The 25,649-nt window shown below is 37.1% G+C and overlaps 2 protein-coding genes across 3 annotated transcripts in view; one reads left to right on the top strand and one right to left on the bottom strand.

The window, feature by feature from the left end:
• slc25a21 (solute carrier family 25 member 21) overlaps positions 1 to 13,468 on the top strand; it is a 98,717-nt gene extending 85,249 nt beyond the window's left edge. The window contains exons 5-11 of the mRNA XM_084096690.1: positions 1,961 to 2,027; positions 3,412 to 3,471; positions 6,275 to 6,382; positions 6,506 to 6,670; positions 9,551 to 9,732; positions 11,842 to 11,894; positions 12,201 to 13,468. Of these exons, the coding sequence (XP_083952816.1) occupies positions 1,961 to 2,027; positions 3,412 to 3,471; positions 6,275 to 6,382; positions 6,506 to 6,670; positions 9,551 to 9,732; positions 11,842 to 11,894; positions 12,201 to 12,262 (697 nt within the window). The 3' untranslated portion in view covers positions 12,263 to 13,468. The remainder of the gene's footprint in view (positions 1 to 1,960; positions 2,028 to 3,411; positions 3,472 to 6,274; positions 6,383 to 6,505; positions 6,671 to 9,550; positions 9,733 to 11,841; positions 11,895 to 12,200) is intronic.
• Positions 13,469 to 15,800: 2,332 nt separating this feature from the next.
• On the bottom strand, positions 15,801 to 24,820 carry pax9 (paired box 9). 2 transcript variants are annotated; one of them, XM_084096688.1, is made up of 4 exons: positions 24,599 to 24,779; positions 23,478 to 24,110; positions 21,146 to 21,285; positions 16,497 to 17,549 (listed from the first exon to the last, which is right to left on the bottom strand). In XM_084096688.1, exons 1-4 carry the CDS (start codon positions 24,600 to 24,602, stop codon positions 17,307 to 17,309), a joined length of 1,020 nt encoding a protein of 339 aa, XP_083952814.1. In that variant the 5' UTR covers positions 24,603 to 24,779; the 3' UTR covers positions 16,497 to 17,306. The 2 variants fall into 2 exon arrangements, with proteins under 2 accessions (XP_083952815.1, XP_083952814.1); XM_084096689.1 differs by lacking the exon at positions 21,146 to 21,285 and having other exon boundaries at positions 15,801 to 17,549; positions 23,478 to 24,182; positions 24,599 to 24,820.
• Between the last annotated feature and the right edge of the window lie 829 nt (positions 24,821 to 25,649).

Here is a 25,649-nt window from a genome sequence, read left to right on the forward strand (position 1 = left end):
GTGCAAGTGAAAGCTGTGAAGAGAGTTGTGTTTGAGATCTCTTACCCAGGCCAGAACATATCCTGCCCCGGAGCAGGTTAGCCGTGGAGTTACTATAAGTCACAGTTAAAAGAGTTGGTGCAAACTAAACTGAAACAGCTTCATGGTATAGGCCCCTGGTCATTTACTTATTAAGCCACCTTAACACATTGGATGGATTGCACCAATAAGGATTAAGTTAAAAATTCAGTTGCGCCAAACTTATCTAATTAAAGCTCTAAATAAAAAAAAAATGGTTACATTTAAATCTACTTGATTTTAATTCTACACTCTTAAGAAAAATGGTTCTAAACAGTACCAAATTAGGGTTCTTCAGCTTGTAACAATAGCAGAACCCTTTTTGGTGCTAAGTAGAACCCTTTTTATAAGGTTCCATAAAGAACCATGCTTTGAAAGTGCTATATAGAACTTTAATGGTGTTATAAAAAAACGTTTCAACAATATTTATTTTCATTAATATTAGTTTGTTCATATTATTAATATTACTATTATTAATATTATTTTGATATATTATGTATTAATATTGTTTTTTATTCCTCTATCTATTATATCTTGTTGCCTCTATTTGGGTTTTACATAAATAAATAAAAAACAGCATATTGTGTCAATTAGGTAACCTATTTTTATTTTTTATTGACATGGCAAATTGTAGGCAAAATGACAGTGCTCTACAGTACAGTTGTTAGCTGAATACATTAATAAATAACAGTTGACATTGAACACGATATAGATGTAATGAAGACCAAGTTCCAGTGAAATATCTTCACAATCCTCTATGATGTCTTTACGGCCTTCATTATGTCTGTATTCTGAGTGGCAGTTTCTCTCTGCAGATGATGAGGTTATGGTACATGAGTTACATCTCTTCCATTTGATTATGTAAAAACAATTATGTTCATGAAGGCCAAAATTAGCAAAAATGGACAGTATGAGCCTTTACCATGTTAAAAGGAAAAAGTGATATAAAGTTATGGGATAGCTTTAATTTTTTTTTTTTTTTTGTGACTGGTTATGTCAGTCACAAAAAACAACAATATGGATCATAAATTCCATGTTACTTACTTTGTGGAGAAGAGAAGATGAGTATCCTTAACTGAACAGAGCTGCTCACACTACATGTTTGTTAAACTAAAAAGAGAAAAATACATGATTGTTAGGAAATGATTGTTACAATTTTTACAATGATTTTTACAAAAGAACCCTGAACTCTAACACAAAGAACCATTTCAGCATATGAAGGGTTCTTCAGGACAATACGGTTCTAAATAGAACTGTTAAAAACTTTTAAAGAACCATCTTTTTTTAGAGTTAAGTATATATTTAATTTAATCCCAGTTAGGGATTCATTTAAACAGCTAAAGACGTCTACTTTTTTATTTTTATTTTTTATGTCAGCACTTATTTAATGGACATGGGGAAAATATTCAATATTATTATTATTATTATTATAAAAATATTTGACCTACAATTACACACTGTGAGCATTATCTGTCCCACTGTCTTAATTATGAATCCATATTGCTCCATTAATTAATGCAGCAAACATTTTTCTTTAATTTAAACAGCAAACGCACTGCTCCAACATTTTTCACAGTCCGCTCTATCAGCCTGTTATGCTAACGGTGATAGTGAAAGTAGGTGCTTAACCTTTTCATTTTCTGTTCTTTTTATATGAGGTGACCATTTTTTGCTGACCTGTTACCAAAATGTCTAAATGTAGTTTGATTCTTTGTTTTGTTTGATACATTTTTTTTTCTATGGGTTAACCATTTAGTCAAGTTTGATGAATGCAGTCAGCACAACAATATTTGTAAAAAACAAACAAATTTCCGTTTGTTTCTTTACTGCATACTTAATTGGACAAATAGACATTTAAATGTTGTGTCTCAAACTCCAATAAGTGACGTCTTTTCCTCAACAGAGTGTATGGCTTCTACAAGGGAATCCTTCCCCCAATTTTGGCCGAGACCCCAAAGAGAGCAGTGAAGGTAACAGGAGCCACATTTGACTCCGAGCTTAAACTCATCAGTTAAACCATACATGCTCTGATCTTTGCAACCTGGCCTTCCGAGTGTAAACATATACACACAGACCACATTTGCCCTCAATGTACCGGCTCTATCCAGGAGGATCAAAAACACTCATCCCCTCTCTATGTTTGTATTCATGCCACATGTGTTTGCTGTTGAAAACTCCCAATATTGACCTACATGGCCAGAGATTGCTACCGGCCTCACTTTAGTATCATGTATAAACAGTACATATATACACTCTTGAGTTTAGATGAGTACTTACTGTGGCTTTAGGCTGTTGGTGCACTCTTGAGTTTATATGAACACTTACTGTGGCTTTAGGCCATTGGTTATGGGTGTCTGAAAGGAGGGCGAGCACATTAATGTCTCACTTTTCTAATCTAAAACAACATCTGGAAGGGGTTTAATTCCATTATTGGAAAGTCCTGGATTTGTAGACTCAACAAGCTTTAAGAGTTTACCATGAAGGGTTTGTCCACCTGAAAATGTGAATGTCATCATGTAATCATTCTCATGTCGTTTAACCCATTTGACTTTCTTTCCTCCGTGAAACGCATAAAGAGACATTTTGAATAATATACTGGTAAAAAGCAGCATAAAGGTAGACCATACAATTCATCTGGCATAATCCAAGTCTTCTGAGGCCATACAGTACTATAGCTTTGTGTCGAACAGACCGAAATGTAAGCTGTTATCCACTGAAAATCTTTTCTCTTATATACTGTAACTGCTACAGATCATTGACTCAGCTGACTCAACTTGTGAACAAATTATTCAGTGAACCAGATCAACCTATTCAGGGAAAAAACCTTGGTCTGTTCTTCGCACAGAGCTATTGTATAACATGAGAAGATTTTTACGTTTTTGTAATGCTACATTTGTCATTTTGGAGCTTGACGGCCCCCGTCCTCATTCACTTTTAATTGAAAGAGTGGCCAGGATATTTTTCAAAAATCCTTTTGTAAGACGGATTTGGAACGACATGAGGGTGAGTAAATGATGACAGAATTTTCAATTCCTTGAACACTGATCTATGAATTTACTTGACGCTCCATATATGTTGATTTAAAGCTACTAAACAGGCTTGGTGTACTATACAGGCGTCCATCAGTCTTACTCAATGTTTTATGATCTAATATCTGTCAAGCTGAGCAAAGCTTTACTAATATAAAGAATTATACGCCATAGTCTATGTGTGCATTTATATTTGCGCAGTGTCTAGTGTTCTTGAGCTGTGTTTGCTTTGGGTGTGAGCATTCATCTTATCTGCGTGCATGTATGTGAATGCATGTAGCGTCTGAAAACACTTCCTGACAGGTTGTCCTGATCTTCTTTGCAGTTTTTTACCTTTGAGCAGTACAAGAAGCTGTTGAGTTTTACTCCTTTATCACCCGGCCTGGTAAGTCATCTGATACAAGCGAGATACACACACACACACTCACACAGTTATTGATACTATACACACAATCACATTCACAGTCAAGCGAAGCACTCTCCTCATTACATGGCGTGCTGGCAGCAGGAGCGAGGTGTAATCGAGACAAATGCTTCTCAGCGAGGCGTATGAGAGATAGCCCATTACTTTGACAGCAGTCTATCAGTGTGGCAGCAGGCTTGACGGCTGAGCCCGGGGCAGATCCCGAATCCACAGCCTCGTCGAGCAAAACATTCACCTGCCTTATCAATCACACCTGTCTCCGCCCACTAGCTAGAGATGTCAATCCACACAGAGCCCACAGGCGCTGGGAAGAGTGATGTATGGAGTGTGTGAGAGGCGGAGAGGATGAGTGGGAGCGTCTGCACAGCTGTAAGTGAATTCAAGAGAGATATTGAGCTGTGGCTCCTCCCCCCCGTCCCAGATGAAATGACTGGTATGATTGATTCAGATGTATGCGGTAATATGACAAATAAGAATCGAAAGAGCAGATGGCTGGCTCTGTAAACTCTGTAAAAAAAGATGTCCGGTTTTGAGGAATGAGTAATAAAGCTCTTGCACTGTCTTGCAGTGTATGTATGCACTAGCATGTATACATGGCTACGCATACACAAACACAAAAAGACAAAATGTGTGAGTGTAATCATCAGAGGTATTAATCGAGGGTGTGGGTGTGTACTATCCCCAGCTCACCTTATACAAACACACTCAAAGATCTCTTTTGTCACTCTTAAAGTAGGCCTGAAGCCTGCTGACATACAGGTCAAGTGCTTGAATGGAAATCATAAAAGTAAAACCCAACCGCACATTTAGTCATTTTTAATAGCAACATTAATCTCTTTGAATTAATGATTAAGTGTATCTACATAAAACATATCTGCATGATTAATTATAACTAATTGCAAATTGATTCATTATAATTAATTCAAACATTTATTTCAATTGATTTAATTGATTAGATTGATTCAGATTCAGTTCAGCTGATGTTAGGAAGAAATAACTAATATATATAATATAAATAGAGCATGATATAATATATATTGGGTTTGTATATATGCATATAATATTATAAATATGACATGATTTATGTGTATACATATATATATATATATGTGTGTGTGTGTGTATGTGTATGTATGTTTGTTTACTTATTTATTTCAGAAAGAGATTTTTCCCACTTTTTCAGGTCTTTTACTTCAAATTTTGTATTTATTTATTTTTATTAAAGATCAAAAGGATAAACAATGACTGTGTGTGTGTGTGTGTGTGTATGTATGTATGTATGTATGTATGTATATGTATATATATATATATATATATATATATATATATATATATATACACACACTACCGTTCAAAAGTTTGGGGTCAGTAAGATTTTTTTAATGTTTTTAAAAGAAGTATCTTCTGCTGACCAAGGCTGCATTTATTTGATAAAAAACAATAAAAAAAACCCAGTAATATTGTGAAATATTATGACAATTTAAAACTGTATTTTAAACTGTAATTTATTCCTGTGATCAAAGCTGAATTTTCAGCATCATTACTCCAGTCTTCAGTGTCACATGATCCTTCAGAAATCATTCTAATATGATGATTTGATGCTCAAGAAACATTCATTATTATTATCAATGTTGAAAACAGTTGTGTACAAAAAATTTTCAAAATTCTTTGATGAATAGAAAGTTCAAAAGAACAGCATTTATTTAAAATAGAATATTTTCTAACATTATAAATGTCTTTACTGTAACTTTTAATCAGTTTATATCATCCTTGATGAATAAAAGTATTGATTTATTTTATTTCTTTCCCCCAAAAATAAAATTAAAATTCTTACTGACCCCAAACTTTTGAACGGTAGTGTTTAATGTTACAAAAGCTTTAGATTTCAGATAAATGCTGTTCTTTTGAACTTTCTATTCATCATAGCATCATGAAATAAAAATGTAAATAACTGTTTTCAACATTGATAATAATCATAAATGTTTCTTGAGCATCAAATCATCATATTAGAATGATTTCTGAAGGATCATGTGACACTGAAGACTGGAGTAATGATGCTGAAAATTCAGCTTTGATCACAGGAATAAATTACACTTTACTGTATATTCACATAGAAAACAGCTGTTTTAAATTGGAATAATATTTCACAATATTACTGTTTTTGTTTGTATTTTTAATCAAATAAATGCAGCCTTGGTGAGCAGAAGATACTTCTTTTAAAAACATTAAAAATCTTACTGACCCCAAACTGGTGTGGCAAAATATTGACTAAACTAAAATTACATTTTCATCAAAGTAGAAAAAAATGTATGACTAAATCAAAACTATGTTACAGTGAACACTGCTGTTAATTTGGGGTAGAGTCGATGCCTCTTTTAATTTTTGTATGAAAATATGAAACCATTTGCTCCATCATACATTTGAGTTGATCTGTTATTGCAACATAAAGTAATGTATCTTTGTCTCCGTCATTTTGTCTGAGCCGGTTCATTCATCTTTGATTCCTGTCTGCGTTTCTTTTCTAACCCCTGCGAATGATTGATGCTGGCGGTTTCATTCATTTATTTGTAGGTTAAAGTCAAGCTCTGCATCTGGACAAACACGTTTCTGAAAGGTTAAGTGTCACAGTAGCATTGTTCCTTTGAGTTATGAGACTTGTGTGACATAAACACAAAACGACTTTCACTAGTCTTTGTGTCTTTCTCGTTTGTCATGTGGCGTCATGTTCTCTTGTGATGTAATTCTGCCTGCTTCAATATGCTAGGCTCTCTCTGTGGCTGGCCTGGGGTCAGGGTTAACCGAGGCACTGGTTGTAAATCCATTTGAAGTAGTGAAAGTGAGCCTACAGGCCAACAGGGATTCATTCAAAGTGGTAAGAGGCTACAGCTGTTAATTGTCGTTTTGGTATTGTTTTGGCCTTTGTCTTGTCACAAAATGTCTTGGTCATTCATTTTGAGGGTGCTAATGTTTTTGCTCTCTGTGTTTCTCCATGCAGCAACCCTCTACGTTTGAACAGGCCAGAACTATTATAAACGCAGACGGCTTTGGCCTCCGTGGACTTAACAAGGGCCTGACCTCCACCCTTGGACGGCATGGCATTTTCAACATGATCTACTTTGGTTTCTACTTCAACGTTAAAGATGCCATACCTGCCAGTCAGGTAAACAAAGGCAGATACAGTGTCCCTAAAAAACTATTTAGACACTTAAAGGGACAGTCCTCCCAAAAATGAAAATTCTGTCATTATTTACTGATCTTCATGTTGTTCCAAACCTGTTTAACTTTCTTTCTTCTGCACAACCTAAAAAAAGATCTATTGAGGAATGTTTAAATTATTTTTGCTCATACGGTGAAAGTCAATGGGGTCCAAAACAACTGATGTTACCTGTACTGACAAAAACTCAGATTCAAGTGGCATCTGCAGAGCTTTCCTTACAACAAAGAATGAGATATATGTTTGACCATATATCTCTTTTTGTCATACTGTGAAAACAGCTTTTTACAAGTGACATGTAAAAGATAAATGCAGGCATATCTATTAAAAGAAATATGGATGTGATACAAAAGGAAATTAAGTTTTCCCTAAATGTTTAGTGGAAACATGCACACATTCATACAACATGCAAAAATAGAAGATTGATACATCACGATGTAAACTCTTAGCTGAATTAAAATAACAAACTTTAAAGCTGCAGGTTTGTAGCATTGCAGGAAAGTGTAGTACATTGTAATTTTGGATTTATTATTATTTGTTATATGTTTAATTTCTATATTTTTTAAAGAGCGTGACATCATATCGTGACCGTTGTGGTATCCAAAGAAATTTTGAGTGCTCGAAGTCTAGTGTGACCTCCCGTTTAGTGAGAAACTTTGTGTATCCATTTATCACCACATACATTTCTCAAACAATTCAGGTGGCACCTATAATTTTAACATATTAATTCATTTTAACATATCTTTTCAGTATAGGACGACATTGTCTATATTGAAAACAGAATATTTTTCAGATTCTGTCCAAACAGAAATGTCAAATTTTTAATCAATACATTATTTGAATGTATTTCCTTAATATTTTTTTCTTTATTTTATATGCATATTACATATACATAATAAATAAAGACCCATTTTTATCTTTCTCATGTGTTCACGTCACATGAATAAGTTGTTTTCATAGCTCGAAAACTACAGTGAGTGTAAATATATATGTTAATCTCAGAACTTTTTCATTTGAGATCCAAGTCTAAAAGTAAGAGCTTTTTTTTTTTTACACGCATCCACAGGCTGAAGACTGAACATATAGCTTGGCGAATTAAAGGAGGGATCAGTCATGCACATTAACAGAGTGAGAGGGAGGAGGAGAGGAGCTGCTAAGATAAACCTCACTAATACCTTCCCTGTTTGCTCTCCATCACATCCTCAAAGGTTCAGATTACACATCCGGCAGGGCTCAACTCCCAAACAAAAGTTAATTTTGTTTAATGGAAACGTTACCATACGCCTGCTCCACATGTATAAACTGGAGCATTAGATTTACTCAAATGAACTAATTGGAAGCAGACTGAGGTATTTGTTGGGGGGAGAGTTACAGTTGAAGTCCTACTGAAGATTTGTATTCCCCCTTCATCTGGTGCTAAGATCGTCATTGCCTGAGAAGCCAGAAACCTCCAGCGCTCAATCATGCGAAAGGGCAGAGCTCACTAACCCTGATTTGACTGTCTTTTGCAAATAATCTCAGGGAAGTGTATGGCTTTTTAGGTATGAGCATCTACTTTTCCTATCTATTTTCAAAGATGCCAGTCATTCTATTGGGATTAGGATCCAAATCAATGATCCTTCTCCAGGGGTATCAATCCATCAACCCACACAGACTTCAAGATTTAAGGAGCATTTGCTGTGAAACCGACGACTCCTTTCTGTGAGCATTCGGGACAGTGTGCTGCAGAATAATGTCGTTGAAGGGAGTGTTTGGTGTCGAAGCTATACTTAAGGCGGAGCACTGTTGTTGCACAGCCATGCTCCTCCCCTACAATGCGATGTTCAGGTTTAGTTGTCGATCTTGCATGTCGCTGCTGGGCTTCTGTCATTTGTAAAAAATATCCTGGCCAATTAGATGTCAGAGCTGCGCTGGTTCGGGCTTCTTTTGGTACAGTAATACGCCAGTGTCGAGTCGCAGCCCAATTACCCAAATTGTCCCCATATGCCTCCCAGTCTGCCTGCATGGACTCTGTTTATAAATCCTCTCCCAAAGTTTGCCTTTGGTCACATGACCCACTTCAGCCAATTGTAGAGCCTCGCTCTTCTAATGAAACGCTAATCTGCGCCCCGCTACCATAAAATGATCTGAGCTTATATTTCAGCTCTCGTTCTCTCGCTTCTTTTTTTTTTTACTCCTTCCTCGCTCGTTTTTTTTCCATCTCTATTTTCATATCTCTCTTTATTAGCTCTTTTATCTGCTTTACGTTTGTCTCTGTGTTTGTTCATTTGCATTTTCGTATCAACTAGAGTGTTATCTCAAAATTTTGAATTTTATGGCTCTACCTATAAAACTGTCATCAAACAGTTACTGTTGTATTTGTCATTAAAGGCAATTGACAACTCTTGTGGCATAATGTTGATACCACAAAAACTTATTTTGACTTGTACCTTGTCCCTTTCTTTAATAAAAGCAAAAATCTGAGGTACAGTGAGGCACTTACAATGGATGAAAACAAATATGCATTTGACGAAAGCAATATGCATTGATGAAAACAGTATGCATGTTAAAATGATTTTAGTGTGAAAAAATCATGTATTAGCCTTTCCTGTGTGGTTATATCCAATTTTACAACCCTTTTTTAAGGGACGAGTCCTTTTTTTGTGGTAATCAACATTGTCCCACAAGTGCAGTTTTAACTTGTAGAGTATTCCTCAAACTTTACATCTGAAAGTCAACTTTTAGACCAGAAAATGTGAAAAATGTGTGTTGATCGTCATTATTCATTGTATAAACAAAAGCCCTCACTCTCTTTACCTTGAATTTATCTCTCTGTCCATATGCCAGGACCCTCGCTTGGAATTCATGAGGAAATTTGCCATCGGTTTGGTTTCAGGAACAGTCTCGTCCTGTGTGAACATTCCTTTTGATGTCGCTAAAAGCCGTATACAGGGTCCTCAGCCTGTTCCAGGGGAGATCAAGTACCGTAGCTGCTTTCAGACCATGGGCCTTGTGTACCGTGAAGAAGGGTAAGGCCTGTGTCTACACCATCACACAACAACTACAGGTGTCAGAATTACACTGACAGGAGATATTTAACCAACCACAACTGCTACGAGGTTCACCTACAAGAAAAATTACACAACATTTTGTGTTTATCCTCTGCCCACAGGGGACAAGAGGGCAAGGTTTGACAACCGGCATATTTAAGCAACCTCTAAATCTCAGTGTAATTATGTTGTCTTTTTTCCTGAGCTATATGCAGGAATAAGACAAAATGTAGAAATCAGTACTAATGTACTTTGTGTCACTTCTTTTGTCTAGATGTATTTATATTACATAAACTTCTTTTTTTAGTGGACACTTGATATGAACCCATAAACTGGATATGGGTTATGTTTATTATATTTATTCCATTTCTCCATACCATGTGCATATCACATCCTAAAACTCAATACATGCAGTAATAACTGGGTCAATAATATAAGGCTCAATTATGATATAAGGTTTGATATAAGGCATAAAGTAAAAAATATTAGGGAGTTACAATTATGCAATTATTTTTAATGTTTTACTGTGTATTGATATTTGAAGAAAAAAAGAGTCAGGAAAAAAAAGAATTAGAACAATTGCTTAAATTGGCATTTAAGGATTTTATGCAATAAGAGTGAGATCAGCTGACATTCTAATGTAACTTGCGTACATTCATTGAAAAACCGTGTTGATTCTAACGTGAGCTGTTGTTTCTTATAGCGGAGACCCTAATAGTGCCCATAGCGTCCTTCTGTCTCTCTCTCCTTCTGAATTGACAGGCCTCATGGGAAGCTGTGAGAGAATCAGTAGTTTTATGGCTCTTCGGGGCCTTGATTGGCCCCGTTCACCCTGTACAAAGGGAACGGCAACTCGTTTGTTATTAGAGGCAGGGAATTGAGGCCTGATCTTGTGTGCGTGTAATAAAGAGAGAGACACTGAAGCTGTTTTAGTTTTAGGGGTGCTGAGAGGGTACCCCATCCTGTCCAGCCCTCTAACACGACACAGTCCTGGCTAATTAGTGGTCCCTATGGGAGACGTCGTTAAGCAGGTCCTAACGAGGCGCGCGGCGCTCAGCGGGTCAGTCTAATCAGACAGCGGGGCAGAGAGGAAGTGGCTCAAGCCTTATTAACACCAGCACAAGCAGAGGACAGAGGCTGGGACAGGGAGACGGCCAGGCCCACTGCCAGAAATCAGCTTGAACGCATTAGGGCAGGTACACAACTAGAACAGCTATTACTGCACTATACCTGATCCAGCTCCACAGACAGACCGACACTGAGAGAGAGAGTTGACTTACAGTACCTTAAATGGATAGATTAGCAAAAAAATGAAATTTCTGTCATCATTTATGCACTCGCGTGTCGTTCTGAACCTGTACGACCGACTTTCTTCAGTGGAACACAAAAGAAAATGTTTATCCTGCTCTTTACAAAGAAGTGAATTTCAAGCTCAAAACAGGAATCAAACATAAAAGTTCCAAAAAAGTAATCCATATGACTCGATTCTTCTGAAGCCACGTGATATATCTGTGTGAGAGAACAATCAAAACCACAGAACTTTTGTTCATCTTAGAAGCACAAAGAAAGATATTTTTAATCAAACCTGAGAAATTTCCCTCCATTGAATGTCAATTCCACCAAAACTTTGACATTTCAAAAAGTTCATAAAGGATTGTAAAAGTAACCACGTTTGAGCTTCCTCAAGAACTCGAGATCTGTTCTCACGTGTCAAGCAAGTATGACTGAGCTTCTGTTTACCATATTGATGAGCTCTATGTAAATGCGTGTGAATAAAAGCCTAAATTAAAGCATTTTCAAACTTGCCTTGTGAGAACCAATTGCATTTGATGTTGTTGACATTTAAATACTGTAGCTATTAAAATTTTAGTCCATTACTTTAAATATAGTGCACAAGTAGTATAGATTATTTTTATGATGCTCTAATTTGCTTTTTGAAGTCACTGCGTTCTGTATGGAAAAGAGCAGCAGTAACATTTTTCAGAATTTCTCCTTTTGTGTTCCAAAGAAAAAAGCAAGTCATACGGGCTATAACTATACATCATTAATTTATAGTAAATGTAACTGTCTAACATTTTATTTCTGCAGATATCTTGCCTTATACAAAGGACTGATACCCAAGATAATGAGGCTTGGACCAGGTAACATAAATTAGTTTATAGTTTTCCTATATTAAAGGTATAGTTCACCCAAAAATGAAATTCTATCATAATTTACTCATCCTGATGTCATTCCAAATCTGTATGACTTCCTTTCTTCCGTGGAACATAAAAGAAAATATTTAGTTCATTCAATGGAAGCCAGTTTTCCCCAAAACTTGTTTAGCTTCTAAAATTCTTCAAAATATATAGTGTTCTGTGGAAAAAAGGAAGGCATACAGGTTACTATCCCTATAACATTTGGCAATTATCCATGACTATTAATTGACTTTTACTCTCTGAATATAGGAGGCGCAGTTATGCTGCTGGTTTATGAATATGTATCTGGCTGGTTGCAGAAGAACTGGTGATAATCTGCACATCACCATCAGTCTTTAGTCCATCGTCCCCCAGGTCTATCGAACAGAATGCCATGCCTGTTCCTCAGCAATCAACCTACCTCTATCAAAATCACAGTTCATCAGACATGTGACATGTAGACTCTCCACAATTAATGCTTTACAACCGAACAGTCACTCCCTGAATCTATACTTGACATTCCAACACTTATAACAGAACATATTTGAGAGTTACCTGTCCACATGCCAGCACTCCCTAACTGAAAATACCAAATAGATACAGCATCTCATTTTTAACTTAAATTAAGACTTAATACTGAATTACTGAAGCCTGAGGGATCCGTCTACTCTCTTTGGATGGCTAACTGAGGACTGTGACTTTATTAGATTTAGTTTGTAAATTTGTTATATGTTGCATTTCTGAGACCAGAATATCCAATACTCTCAAAGTCAAACTCTAGCAATGTTTCAAATTCGGAGTGCAAACAACATTTGCAATGACACTTCAAAATATGTTAGGCATATCTTACCTAGGCAAAGTTAAATTGGCAAATTTTGAATTATGTAAATTCAAATTAAACTGAAGTATTCTGTGATTTCAAAATCATTTTGTGATAAAAAATAATTGTAAAACAGCAATTATAAGGTCTTATATCCCAAAGTGGTTAAAATTATTCATGCAATGGCTGTGTTTTGCTAATAAAAGCTCCTGAACTATGATAAATCGGTGGAACTGTTTGTTGGTGCCTTGGAAATAAAACTCTTTCATTGTAAAATGACTAACTTCTGGAGGAAGATTGTAAAAACTAATAATCATTTGCTAGCAGATTAAATGTTTTTGCCTTAGGGAAAAAAAAATATATATAGCTTTTCAGGATTTTATGAATTTCCATGACTTATTTCCTTGGCCTGGACTGGACAATTTTAAAAAAATTCCATATTGGCCCTCATTTGCTGTTGAATCTGTATTTTGAGGTTTGTGACTTGTAATTCTTTGTTACTGGTAATAACAGATTACAGTGGGGGAGGAATCTCTGTGGTGACAATCACTGATTTGTTTTTGTTTTTTCTCTCTCTCTCTCTCTCTCTCTCTCTCTCTAATTTTTTTTCTTTCTTCATAATCCAGTATGTCATCATACAGCGTCATGAGCCAAGACACTCACTCTCACTCATCTTTCCTGGCCTTCAGGCTGATTCATCATAGCTCAGCACAACTTGAAACAACAAAACTGAAAAATGCAAATAAAATCAAAACAATCAGGATGGCCTCTCGATGCTGTCATAATACAAATATGAAGCGCGGTTTCCTTGTCAGGAAAGACATTTCATGTTGTTCACATACTCTTCTACCTCTGTGTTGCTTAAAGATAACTTGTTGGATAAGTTAAAACAATGTCATCTGTTAAAATCCACCCTGACCAGTTCACTTTTCCCGTCTTCTCTTTAAAGGTCATGTTTTATCTAACTTTGTTGACTTAAAGACAGGCATTTAGCATTTGTTACACTCCTCTTCAGTCTGGGTTGCACCTCAGGCTCTCATCCTCCGCTTCAGCTCTTGATTGGTCGTTTGCTGTCAGTCCTTTCAACGCTCTTTTAAAGCTTCTCTAAAACACCAAAGTCTAACGACACCAGACGCATTTTCAGACTATACTCATAGTTTTTCACTAAACCTTTTTCCGAGTCATTTGAAGCGACATATCAGATAATTTAGTCTTTTGTTATATAATCCCCTAACCTTTCTCTCCATTTGACTTTTTCGCCTGACGTTTTTGTTTGCTGTTTCTTTATCATGAATGCAGACTGCGAGGTGTTGAGCAGCCAGAGATTCACTGTACCAGAAGAACGAGCAGAAACTGGTGCTTACCTTTGAGGGTTTAAAACATACTAGTTCTAGTACACGAAGGAAAACAGTCTGCTTATGGTCAGCCGGCCTTTAAAGTGAGGCTCGCACCTCGGCCCGGTCCACCCGCAGCCCCTGTGCAGTGTTACCGTGCTCCGTGCTGCTGTCTTCAGCCTGATTGCACACAGTCAGCTTAAGATAACCATGTGACATTTGACTTGACTTTCCATAGGAATTAATTCTAAACAGATGTGGGCGCGTGAGCAAGTGTGTTTTCACTTTCCTCCGTTTCAATGGTGGCTTTAAGATTAAGGTGTTTGTCATGTTTCCTCCTGTCACGACTGTACGTGTCCAGAAAAAAATACACTTTTTCTATTTAATTTCCCGTCATAGTGATTTTTAAATTCGATTAATCGCCATGTTTGGACTGTACAGTTCTGTATGTGTCAAACTCCCAATTGGAATGGACCAAAGTGCCATGTTCTCCTTCAATAGGCTGGTCTCGCCGTGTTCTCTGTGTGTGTTGTGAGCGTTTTTACGTCTGTTGACCCTGCATTAAATGAACGGCTGTGATATGTCCGTCCAGTCGATGCATTTGTATTGTCAGCAAAGCCAACGTCCGTATCGATGGCATCAGAATAGGAAAATGGCATTCAAAGCTGGGGAGTTTGTCTGGCTCATTGTGACATGTGATGGCCTCTATGTGTGGTGGTTTCTTGTCTGCCTTTCTGGTGGTTTATATGTGCTCAAAACAGCACCTCGATCCCGATGCAACGGTCCGTGACCACGGGGTTGGGGTGAAAGTGTTTTCCAAGTCAAATCAGCAGTAGTGCCTGCCAGAAGGACTGTTTGCACTGCAACATATGGGGACTGCGTGTATCGTATGTTAGGGACTGAGAGTGTGTGTTTGTGGATTTTCGGCACGGATGTGGTGTGTTTGTATTGGTTGGGGTCCTGAATATGAAGTATTTTGTTGTGTTTGTAACATTTTAAAAAAAAATCAAAACGTTCAATTACAGTGCCTTTCATTTGTTTCTGTTTTGGCCCATGCACCAGAAAAGGGAGGCCGTGGGTGTTTAAAAAGCTTTGCCCCAGTATGACATGCAGCCCACAGTGATACAAGCTTTTCTTTTCTCTTTTAACCTTATCGTTTCACATCAACTCTGACTTTAGACAAAGCTCAGGGGAAAGAGCACTCAGGAATGTGTGGCCATTCATGTAACACCTGAGTGAAAGGCCTTGTAATGGAGTTTGTGCATTCATGTTGCTGCACGAGTGCACGTGTGTGGTGAGTGTGTGTGTGTAAGTGTAAGTGTGTGTTCAGGCATAACCAAAGTTATGGGGACAAAATGTCCCCACAATGATGGCAATACCAGAAATCTTTGACCTTGTGGGGACATTTTTTGGTCCCCATGGGGAAAACAGCTAATAATTCATACTGTGTGATGTTTTTGAAAATGTAAAAATGCAGAAAGTTTTCTAGGGGTTTAGGGGTAGTGTTAGTGTAAGGGGATAGGATATACAGTTTGTACAGTATAGAAATCATTATGTCTATGGAAAGTCCCCATAAAACATAAAAACCCAGTGCGTGTGTGTGTGTGTGTGTGTGTTTCAGGTAAACCCTATATTATGGGACATTTTTTGGTCCACATGAGGAAAACAGCTTCTAAATCTTGATTTTTATTTTTATTTATTTTTAATTTTTTTTATGTCAAAATGCAGAAAGTTTTCTGTGAGGGGTAGATTTAGGGGATAGAATATACAGTTTGTACAGTATAAAAATCATTATGTCTATGGAATGTCCCCATAAAACTTGAAAACCCAACGTGTGTGTGCGTGTGTGCATGTGTTTCCCTTGGTGGGTATATAGAACTTCAAATAAATTCTATGCAAATCTAATAAATTATAAGCAAGTTAATTAAAACAAATAAATTAAGGTATTTTGTCTGCCCCATTCTTCAAAGAATGGTATTTATTTTTGGGAGATGAATAATTCGAACACATGGCACATTTAGACTTTTTGTAAAACCAGGGGCTTTTTTTCTTCATTATCTGGCTGCTCGCCAAGAATTTTCATTTCACATAAGAATTAATACTGTTATTAGTTCATCTGCATATAAATAACATTCATCTACTGAATTAATAACAATTGTCTGAAGCATTATTTTTTAATGGAATCAAGATTTTGATGAGCTCTAATCTTTAGTTTTATTATTTCATCATAACAGTTTAACAATATAATAATTAAACGTATGGATATATTAAACTGTAAAATTATTATTTACAGTAGTTATAATTAGTACACTTAATTTGTATTATTTGTTCAAGTAGTAGTAATAATAGAGGCAGTTAATATTTATATTATCATTAAGGACATCAAGAAAATTATAATGAACAGGGGTTTTTACACATGTCTCTTTTAATAAGATACATTCAATTTCATTGTGCAATGTCTGGAGGTGTGCAGCTTCACTGATCATTAATGTTGCATGAATGAATGCTCCTGTTGTCAGAATGTGCGTCAATGTCCCACATAATGCCTCCTCTTCCCGCAGCCGTGCCAACTGCACTTCATTCGACGTTCCTTACAATCTAATAAATAAATGTAATAACTTTTCCCTAGAGCTCTGGCATACATTATTAGAGAAGTGAAACTGGTTAGGGTTAGGATTTTTATCAAAAACATTTAACAAAAAAAAGAACAAAGCAGAACATCTAGACATTAGCAATTTTGAACACCCTGAAAAAACATTTAAATGCAAACTGGTTGGTTGTTTTACATGAGATTTGCTTATTCAATCATATTCTTGAAAACATACAAGAACAATATATTCACAGAGAGAAGCACCAAAATTTAACTCGGGCTAGTGATGACGCAATTTCATGAGGAATGGCCACCGCTATCAGACCAAGTGCACTGCACACCACTGGTGCTGTTCTTTACTGGTAAAACCTCTGCTCAGATCAGATCGGACGGCAAGGCCTTTGCATATCCTCACTCTTGCTCTTTTTTTTGTCCCGTGCAGACAAGTGCGAGATGCTGATATGGTGCGAGAGAACGTGGGCATTCAGAACAGTACGTGGCTCGTCCGACAAGTCTTTCATAAATATCGTAAAGCGATAAGATTGGTCCATCTAGAGAGAGCCAGGATGAAAAGGTCCGTGTTGTTGCGCTCCGTTATTGTCTTATGTTCTCTCTTTGACCCCCCCATGCTCCTAGTACAGTCCCAGAGCCGAGTGGACGGAGTCTCGCGTGGCAGCCGTGCTCTTGAAGGCGATGATGTCACAGCTGTGGGGAGAGAGAGCACTGCCACTGGGCGGCTGCCATGTGGGGCCGGTCACATAGGCCGACGTGGTGCCGCTGTACCCCGTGTAGGGTGACACTTGGGTGGGAGGGTGGGAAGGATGGATGCTGGGAGCTGTGACATAACTGTTCACTGTGGGCAATCCATTCAGCGTCTGAAAACAGAGAGCAGTGAGCGTAAGTCTTCTGGCCATAAACCACACACGGCCACAGAGATGAACATAAAGATACCATGATAGCGAGGATAAGACCGCGACGGGTGAACGTTAAAAATAGAAATGAAGACTACCTTGGAGAGTCTATGAATAGAAACAACAGAAATGGATAAGATATTAAAAGATTTGCCGGAAATGGAAAAGCTATATCAAGGGAAATGCAAAAATAGGAATGCCTGTAACCCTTTGGCAGAATGTCAATATCAGTTCAGGATGAAAGGAATTCACCAAGGCTTTTCGACATAAAGGGAAGAAATTCTGACGCAGGGTGGTCTTTGACTACTGGAAATGTTTTCCACAGATGACATCCTTTGTTGCAGAGTTAGGATTTGCCCATGATTTACTCATTATGACAGTCTTGACCCCACTAGTACACACATGAACGTACATGCATACATACATGTATATGGTATTCATTGAACTTTAATTCATTACTTAAATAGTAAACAGCATAGAAAAAACCCAGTAGAACTTTATTTTATAGTTCTGTTCCGCATGTACATACTATGTACTACTTATAGCATTTAAAATAACTGGGTTATAACAGGTACTAACCCTTAATCTATCCCTAAACTACAACCTTAACCCATGTAGTTACCTTATATTACCCAGTACTTTCTTGGGTAACTACACTGTAAGTACATGTACTTTAAGTAAGCAAAAACCCTCATTTGCATTCTGCAAAAAAAAAATGCAAATAAATAAAAATCAATCTTTCGTTGTATGATTCAAGTCATGGACTAACTAATAAAAACGAATTGAAATTAACACCATGGAAAGCACTTAAGGTCATATCTGATATAAAAAAGAACAACTTAAAAAATCTTACACATCTATAATGAAGAATTCACAAAGATTTAAAATTATTTCAAGAAAAGTTGTTTGAGTCGGACACTCAAAAGTATGTGGCATACAGGCCTATAGATGAACATGTCGAGGCGGCAGTTTAGTAGATCTGTTTTGTTTTAGTAGGATTTTGACCTAAATAATCTGATGTACTTTTTGCAGATCGTTAATAAAGTGTTATGGTTAACCGAGCTCAAATCTAATCATTGGAGTTCATTAGATCTAAAACACCGCGCGAAATAGAAAAAAGAAAGTACTGAAAAGTGCTAAAATGTAGCCCTATTTGTGCTTACTTTATATATTGCACCCGCAACTGTGCGCGTTATTGTTGTTGTTTTTGCTGTTGTTTAGGTTGTAGAATAATGTATATAATATATTTTTCAAATAAATATATAGCCTAGGCTACTTGTTTGTAAAATCAAATATAGCAATATTATTTATTTTCTTTAGTCGTTAACTGTATTTGTGGGTGTTCGGTGTAATGAACAGATCATCAATTTTCAATTGTCAATTTTTGATAACTTCCCACATCGTATAGCTTACACATTTAACTTGATTTAAGTCCCAACCTCTAAATTATGTTTCTGCATGTTGTGTTTGGTAATGAAGCATGCTATCACGCTGTCCAGAGAATAAAAAAAAAATGGACATATAACTTCTCAAATATCGCGTTGTGCTTTATTCTGTAACCTTATAAAATGTAGAGGTTAAGATAGTTAAATATTTGCAATTGGTGGAAAACAAAAGTTTTCTGGGAAATTAGACTAATGATGTTCAGTATAGCCTATCATTAATTTGAATATTTTTGTATTAGTCTATAGGCTACTTAAATTCACTGCACTGTAAATGTTTATCGGGTTAATTCCGTTATAAGAGATGCATAACATAATGTGTATTCATTAAAATCGTGTGAATGACGATTCATTTTCCGTGACCCCTCTTGGTTTTTAATCATCATTTTTTGGTTTCAAGCTATCGGGCGATCTGACAGATACAAACTTATTTAAACCACAGCAATTTATCTATTTAGCCTACTGTCTTCATGTTTTGCGTAATGCAGTCTGACTCGTGATATTTGATCATTTATCCAAGATGACAGACTCAATCATTTGGTAGTCTGTGATATTCATCGTATTTCTGAAGGTTACAATTTTCATTTCCTAAGCAAGCTACCACTCTATTTTTTTACGTTTTATTCATAATTACACGCATAATTTACGCTAAAACAATGTTTCATAGTCGGTAATGAAGATTTATTCCATCTTATTCTTTCAACGACACATAAATCTCCAAGACCCACAATAAACGATTAGTCAGTCTGTTTGTTGCTGCCCAGCAGTGCGAGAATAAATAATTCGACTGCACCGGATGGCACGCGCGTTATCCGCGCGCACTCTCCCCTCTCATTCCAGCACGAGCAGGCAGAAACCAGTGCGCGAGCTTCTTGACAAATAGAAGAGCATTTGTCTTTCACATGTCGGTACGGCACTTAACTGTACAACACTAGTAGCCTACTATGCAGAACATCCAGCCACGAGCCAAAGACTTTTCCATAATAGCCTCTTAATAATAACAAGAATGATAATAATGATGATATAATCCGAGTATTGCCCTTATGTAAAACATGGAGGTAAGAGGTTTAGCATTCAAAAAATTTCTGGCGAATATTAAATTGGGCGAATAGAAATTATTTGAATAATGTATAACACGTGTTTATTGAAGAATAATAGAATGCATATTTGTTGAATGAGATCGGTGGCTTCAAGTGGAAAGGTGCATTTAAAAAAAAACAAAGAAAGCCACTTTAATATTTATATATGTATTTATTTATTATATTTTACATCTGTATGTAAAGCAATGGTTTAAACTTATATTTAAAGATAAGTGATAAGTCGTTCACAAAATGTTTACAGTTTTAAATGGAGCTGTAGAACAATTAAGCATAAACTGATATATTTTTTAAAAATAATAATATTTAACTTTAATATTGTTGTACTTTTTTCTTCGGCCCATGCACGTGTTACATAGCAATCGTAAATCATTTACCTCGACAAAACAATTTTCTTAAGAAATAAAAAAAATTCGTTAAATCCTACATAAATGTATTTTGACTATAAAGTAAAATAAACGTTTGTGGCAAGTACACTTAAGAGTTGCTTAATAAGTAAGAGCACGATAAAGATATTGATTAAATGTTTAAAAACTATGCAAAATATTGGATCAAAACATTTATTACAATTTTATTTGTCAAAGAATTCCACTCAGTATCACGCTCTTAAATAAAAAGTATTGAGGAATACTAATACATTTCGATTCATTACACGCATACCTTTTGCATTGTACAAAAAGCCTCCAATAGTCATGCCTACACATTAACAGCTGTGCGAATACAGACACAAATAAATATCTTCGTTCGTTTTAATTAAAACGTGCGATACTTAATTTGTAAATACTTATAATAATAAAAAATGAAACCCAGTTACATACACAAGGCCTCATATGCCTGCCCACGCCAAAGAAACACAACACACAGACACACACACACACACACACATACCGAATTGCCCCCCAAAAAATAATATGGATTTTATGTCTCATTTACAATGACTATTAATTACCTGAATCAGCTTTTCTGTTTCTTCCAGATTGGGTTTGATTGTTTGTATGGTTAACATAGGTGGCTTCTTTACCTGTGTGTATTTTGCTTCAGGTTCTAAGTGAGGCTTATCCACACCATTGACTAGTGGAGAAATCGCTGGTGAAAAATTACTCTTGTTAATAGCTCTCCATTCTTCTAGTTTGGCGCTGGGAAAGGACGGACTGTCACTAACTGGGGGGCAAAACAGAGACATGGAAGACTGGAGTCAGATAGGACAAGCGTGGGGAGTAGAACTGCCACATGAACAACTTATTCAGTAAAATCTGCTGCACTGCCATCCATCTCACCAGACTAAACACAAAAAACTGCTATAACATCTTGTGTGTTGTGTGTGTGTGTGTGTGTGTGTGTGTGTGTTTGCATTGCACGCTATTATAAATGCAAACACACACACACACACACACAGTCTGTATTGTAAAAAACAGACACGTTTTTCATGAGCAAATTATGATTATAATGACGTAATGTTAGCATGTTTTTCAATTAATTATATATATATATGTGTGTGTGTGTGTGTGTGTGTGTGTGTGTGTGTGTGTGTGTGTGTGTGTGTGTGTTGTAAAAAAAAATATCTATAAGTTATGACAACATATGTTTTTACATTGCTTTAAATCATCAAAATAAGTTAAGCAATTTTCAACTTTAGTTTTAGAAGATTCAACTCATTTTTTAAGTCCGTTAATGTGATTTAAGTTGAAATTACTTTCTATCCAAGTTGATTGTACTTAAAAATTTAAGGCAGCAACTTTTTTTACAGTGATCACATATAGTCACATATATGCCGTATTTCTATTCAAACGAAGATGCAGAAAAGACTGAATGTGTGTGGTTAATTCATCAGATGAAGCGCACAGTGTCATGGAGTCCTTCGGAACATTTACCCAGCGTCTTCCTGGGAGGACAAATTAGATTTACTTTAACCGTTTCCCCTTTGTGCCTGATGGATATTATATTATACACGGTTCCTAAAGTTTGAAATTGGAAAAGCAAGCCCACCAGTGTTGTAACCTGAGAGGGCCACAAAGTAGATTTCCCCCTGCCTTCACGGAATCTTTGCATTGTTTCACAACGTATAAACAGGAATACACCATAACGATGCCATACTTTCAGTAGGCTATCTACTTTTGAGTTTTGTTTATGCAATTATGCAATCGATTGTGCAATCTTTTATTTTAAAAAGGTCGATTAGGGTAAACAAATCTACAGTTACATAGACCAAATTTAATTAAAGTGCATGTTTAGCATGAAGACCAGATGATGTCTGAGCATGAACAGTCATTACTCAGTGTCCAGAGAGAGAGAGAAAGAGAGAGAGAGAGAGAGAGAGCTGAACTCTAAATGATGACAATCTGTCCAAAAATCTGCGGCACACATTCTTCCTGTCAAACCATCCTCGAAAGTAGTAGCTTGTGTTCGGGGATGTTTTTCGGTGTTTGCTTCACTAATGTTTTAAATGGAGAAACGGTTGCACGCTACACCTTTTTGAGTGTAGCCAACATCATGTTAAAACGTCTGCTAATAATTTGGAAATGCATTAATGATTTATAAAGGCCTCCTAAATGCAATATCCTCCTCTGCGTTTGAAGCATTAATGTCAACACTGCCTTTGAAAATAGGCAATGAACAGGCTAGCATTAAATAGGACAGGCTGTGGCCTTCACACGTTACTGTAGGCCTACTGAAACACACCACATATGAACAGACAAATGGATTTTAAAGAGATTTTTAACATCGACGTCTCTTAGATTAATTTTAAGTTGCTTGAAAGAAATTATGATAATAAATTGAATTCAAGCGATGCGTCGCGTAACATTTACTGAATGATGTGTAGGCATTCGCATGCAGAGCTAAATTGTTTTTGTGATGAGTTCAAATGAGCTGGGAAAGTTTGTCCTATGTTGTAACACTGCTAGCTTTTTTGTTTTGTTTTTTCCCGCTCTGCTGCGCCAACTCCAAAATATTCCACATCCGCCGCCCAATTATTACTAAAAGCACTAAACCATGTGTTTCAATGCAAACGTGTAGCTTCTGCACAAATTCCAGCACACTGTTTGTATCGTGTAGGCTACTCGCTGTAAAAATTCCTCCTCCTTTTTTTCTTGCGGATCTGCCGATATGCGATAAATATTAGGCCTAGGCTAATATTAATTGAGTCCAATAAAATGATAGACGTTTGAATAGCTTAACGGCCTTTCCATCACTACCAAAACGTCTCTTTTAATTTTCTCTGTTACACACACAGACATAGGCTACACAAAATCTCACACACGCTTTGACAGGCCTTGGTGTCTTTTGACAGGATGCCCCCTACACACTCACACGAACAAGGACTTTCTTTTACCAAAAACTGAGAGGATGCTTACTTTGCTGCTCCGTTATTGATCGAATGCCCAGAATATCTGTTACAGAATGAGAAGAAGGCCATATCCTATGCATTGCCATGTGTGCAGGAAGAGAGGGCATGCCAGGCGGAGTCGGTACTTTAGTCCCAGTGGCGGAGATCGGAGTGGGATACGAGTACAGGTGGTTGTAAGGTAGGGCGGGTTGAGGCTGAGGATGAGCGGCCTGTTTGCTCGACTCGTACTGGTTCTGTTGAGACAGATTTCCGATCTTGTTGCGGAGAATCCTACTGATCGAGCTGACAGAGGGCAGATTGAATTTATCACACACACCGTCCGCAAGCAGTCTGTCTCGAATCTCCCAAGCGAAAATGCCAGGGTCCCGTTGTTTGTAAGTCCTAATGTGCTTCACTACGGTTGGGGTCGTGACCCTCGGTTTACTGCCGCCAATAGCGCCGGGAAGTATTGAGCCGGTTTCGTTGTACCGAGCCAGAATCTTGCTCACACACCCGTGAGAGACGCGGAGCTGCCTGCTGATGTCGCAGGGTCTGATGCCCAGCTGGGCCAGCTCTACTATCCTGAGCCGGATGGCATTGGGTAGGGGTCTTCCGTTCACAAAAACACCGCCTAGCTGGTTCACCTCCCCAAAGGCTGGCTCTAGTGATGCAGATATATGAAGAAAAAAAGAATTGCAAAAATCATCAGATTTTACCAGGCCCTGAACCGCGTCTGAAACAGAAAACCTACGGATAAATGTTTCAGTAAAACTTTCGATTACTTTTTTCTGCTGTTCATATTTGCATTGAAGTTTTTTTGTTTCATTTTAATGCAATGAGCTGAACAAAAAGTAATTCTATAAATTCTGCAAATAGAAGGGGGGGAAAACAACGTTACTACATTCTTTTACACGTATGTCATATAATAAACGAAATTGCACATTCAAGTAGGCTAGTTTTGGACGCGATTAAGCTCATTCGCGGCAAAGTGCCATTCTGTTCCCCGAAATGACGGTCAAAGCATCAGTCAGTTTAACAGTTTGAGTCGAGAACTAAACCATATATAACTAAATTGTTTAACCGTTCCCCCCCTAAAAGTGTTTATGCATGCCCGTTCCCATGTGGGAAAACATGAAATATGGACCTTACCCATTGCGTTTAGCCTCCCGAGGAAAAAGGAAACTTCAGTGTGCTGTCCTGTTCTGACCTGTTCCGAGTCCAGTTTAGCTGATTTTTATTGCACCGAAGACGATGTGGATGAAAAGTAAGCGTCCGAGACGGATGCGATACCGATTAGTTGCAAGAGAGGAAAATTCGCCTTCTGTTTCCTGATGGCAGGGGGCACAAGCTTACATTTCAATCCCAGAAACTGATGGGCTGGCCCTTTACACATGTCTCGAAAGCGAGGTGCTGCCAGCCAATGAAACCGCGCGTTTTTCCCCATGTTGTTTTTCTATTGGCTGACAGATTTGACATGACAGGCGTTTGCACCGGCGTAAGCTGGCTTTTGAGGGTTACCCGAGTGTTGGTTTTCTATTTAGACAGATCTAAGAATGGTAAGTGTTTGCAACATTGCACTGTAATTTTGTTTCATAAGCATAATTCTAATTATTTCGTTGACTAGAACGAGGGAGAAATTTGCGGGGCGGTAGACTATTTTTTTTCTAAACAGGGGGCCCTGTGATTTATCCTGATGTCATTTAAATTGCACTTAAAATGCGTCCGATTTATTAATACATTTATTTATTATTCTGATTTATTACTAATGCATTTTTTGTTTGTGGTATAGTTCCAAACCAATGTTTAGACCTGCTTTTTTTAAAAATATGCATTAAGACGGGTTAAATATGACAATGAACAGTCGTTTTATGTCCATGTTATTTATTTAGCTTTATTTTACGTTTAACTGTAAAGAGCTGATGCTTTACATAGGCCTACCCCCGAAGTTATTTTGTATGAACTCTTCATTAGACATTGACTTTTCTGTCCCAATGTAGTGACTGTAGTGAAAATATAATGAATTCGACAAGGCCATATGTGAGATTCTTTTACGCTTTTATTTTCATTGGATTATGATTCCATGGCAAACCAATCATGGACCAATGAAGTCTTAGTGATGACGACGTAGGATATAACAAACTAGTCCGGTGTTTGTTTGATGCTGTGGATACCAATAATTGTGAGTAATCAGGTAACAAAT

Source organism: Abramis brama (genome assembly GCF_963993115.1).
Source record: "Abramis brama genome assembly, chromosome: 21".
Classification (NCBI taxonomy): domain Eukaryota; kingdom Metazoa; phylum Chordata; class Actinopteri; order Cypriniformes; family Leuciscidae; genus Abramis; species Abramis brama.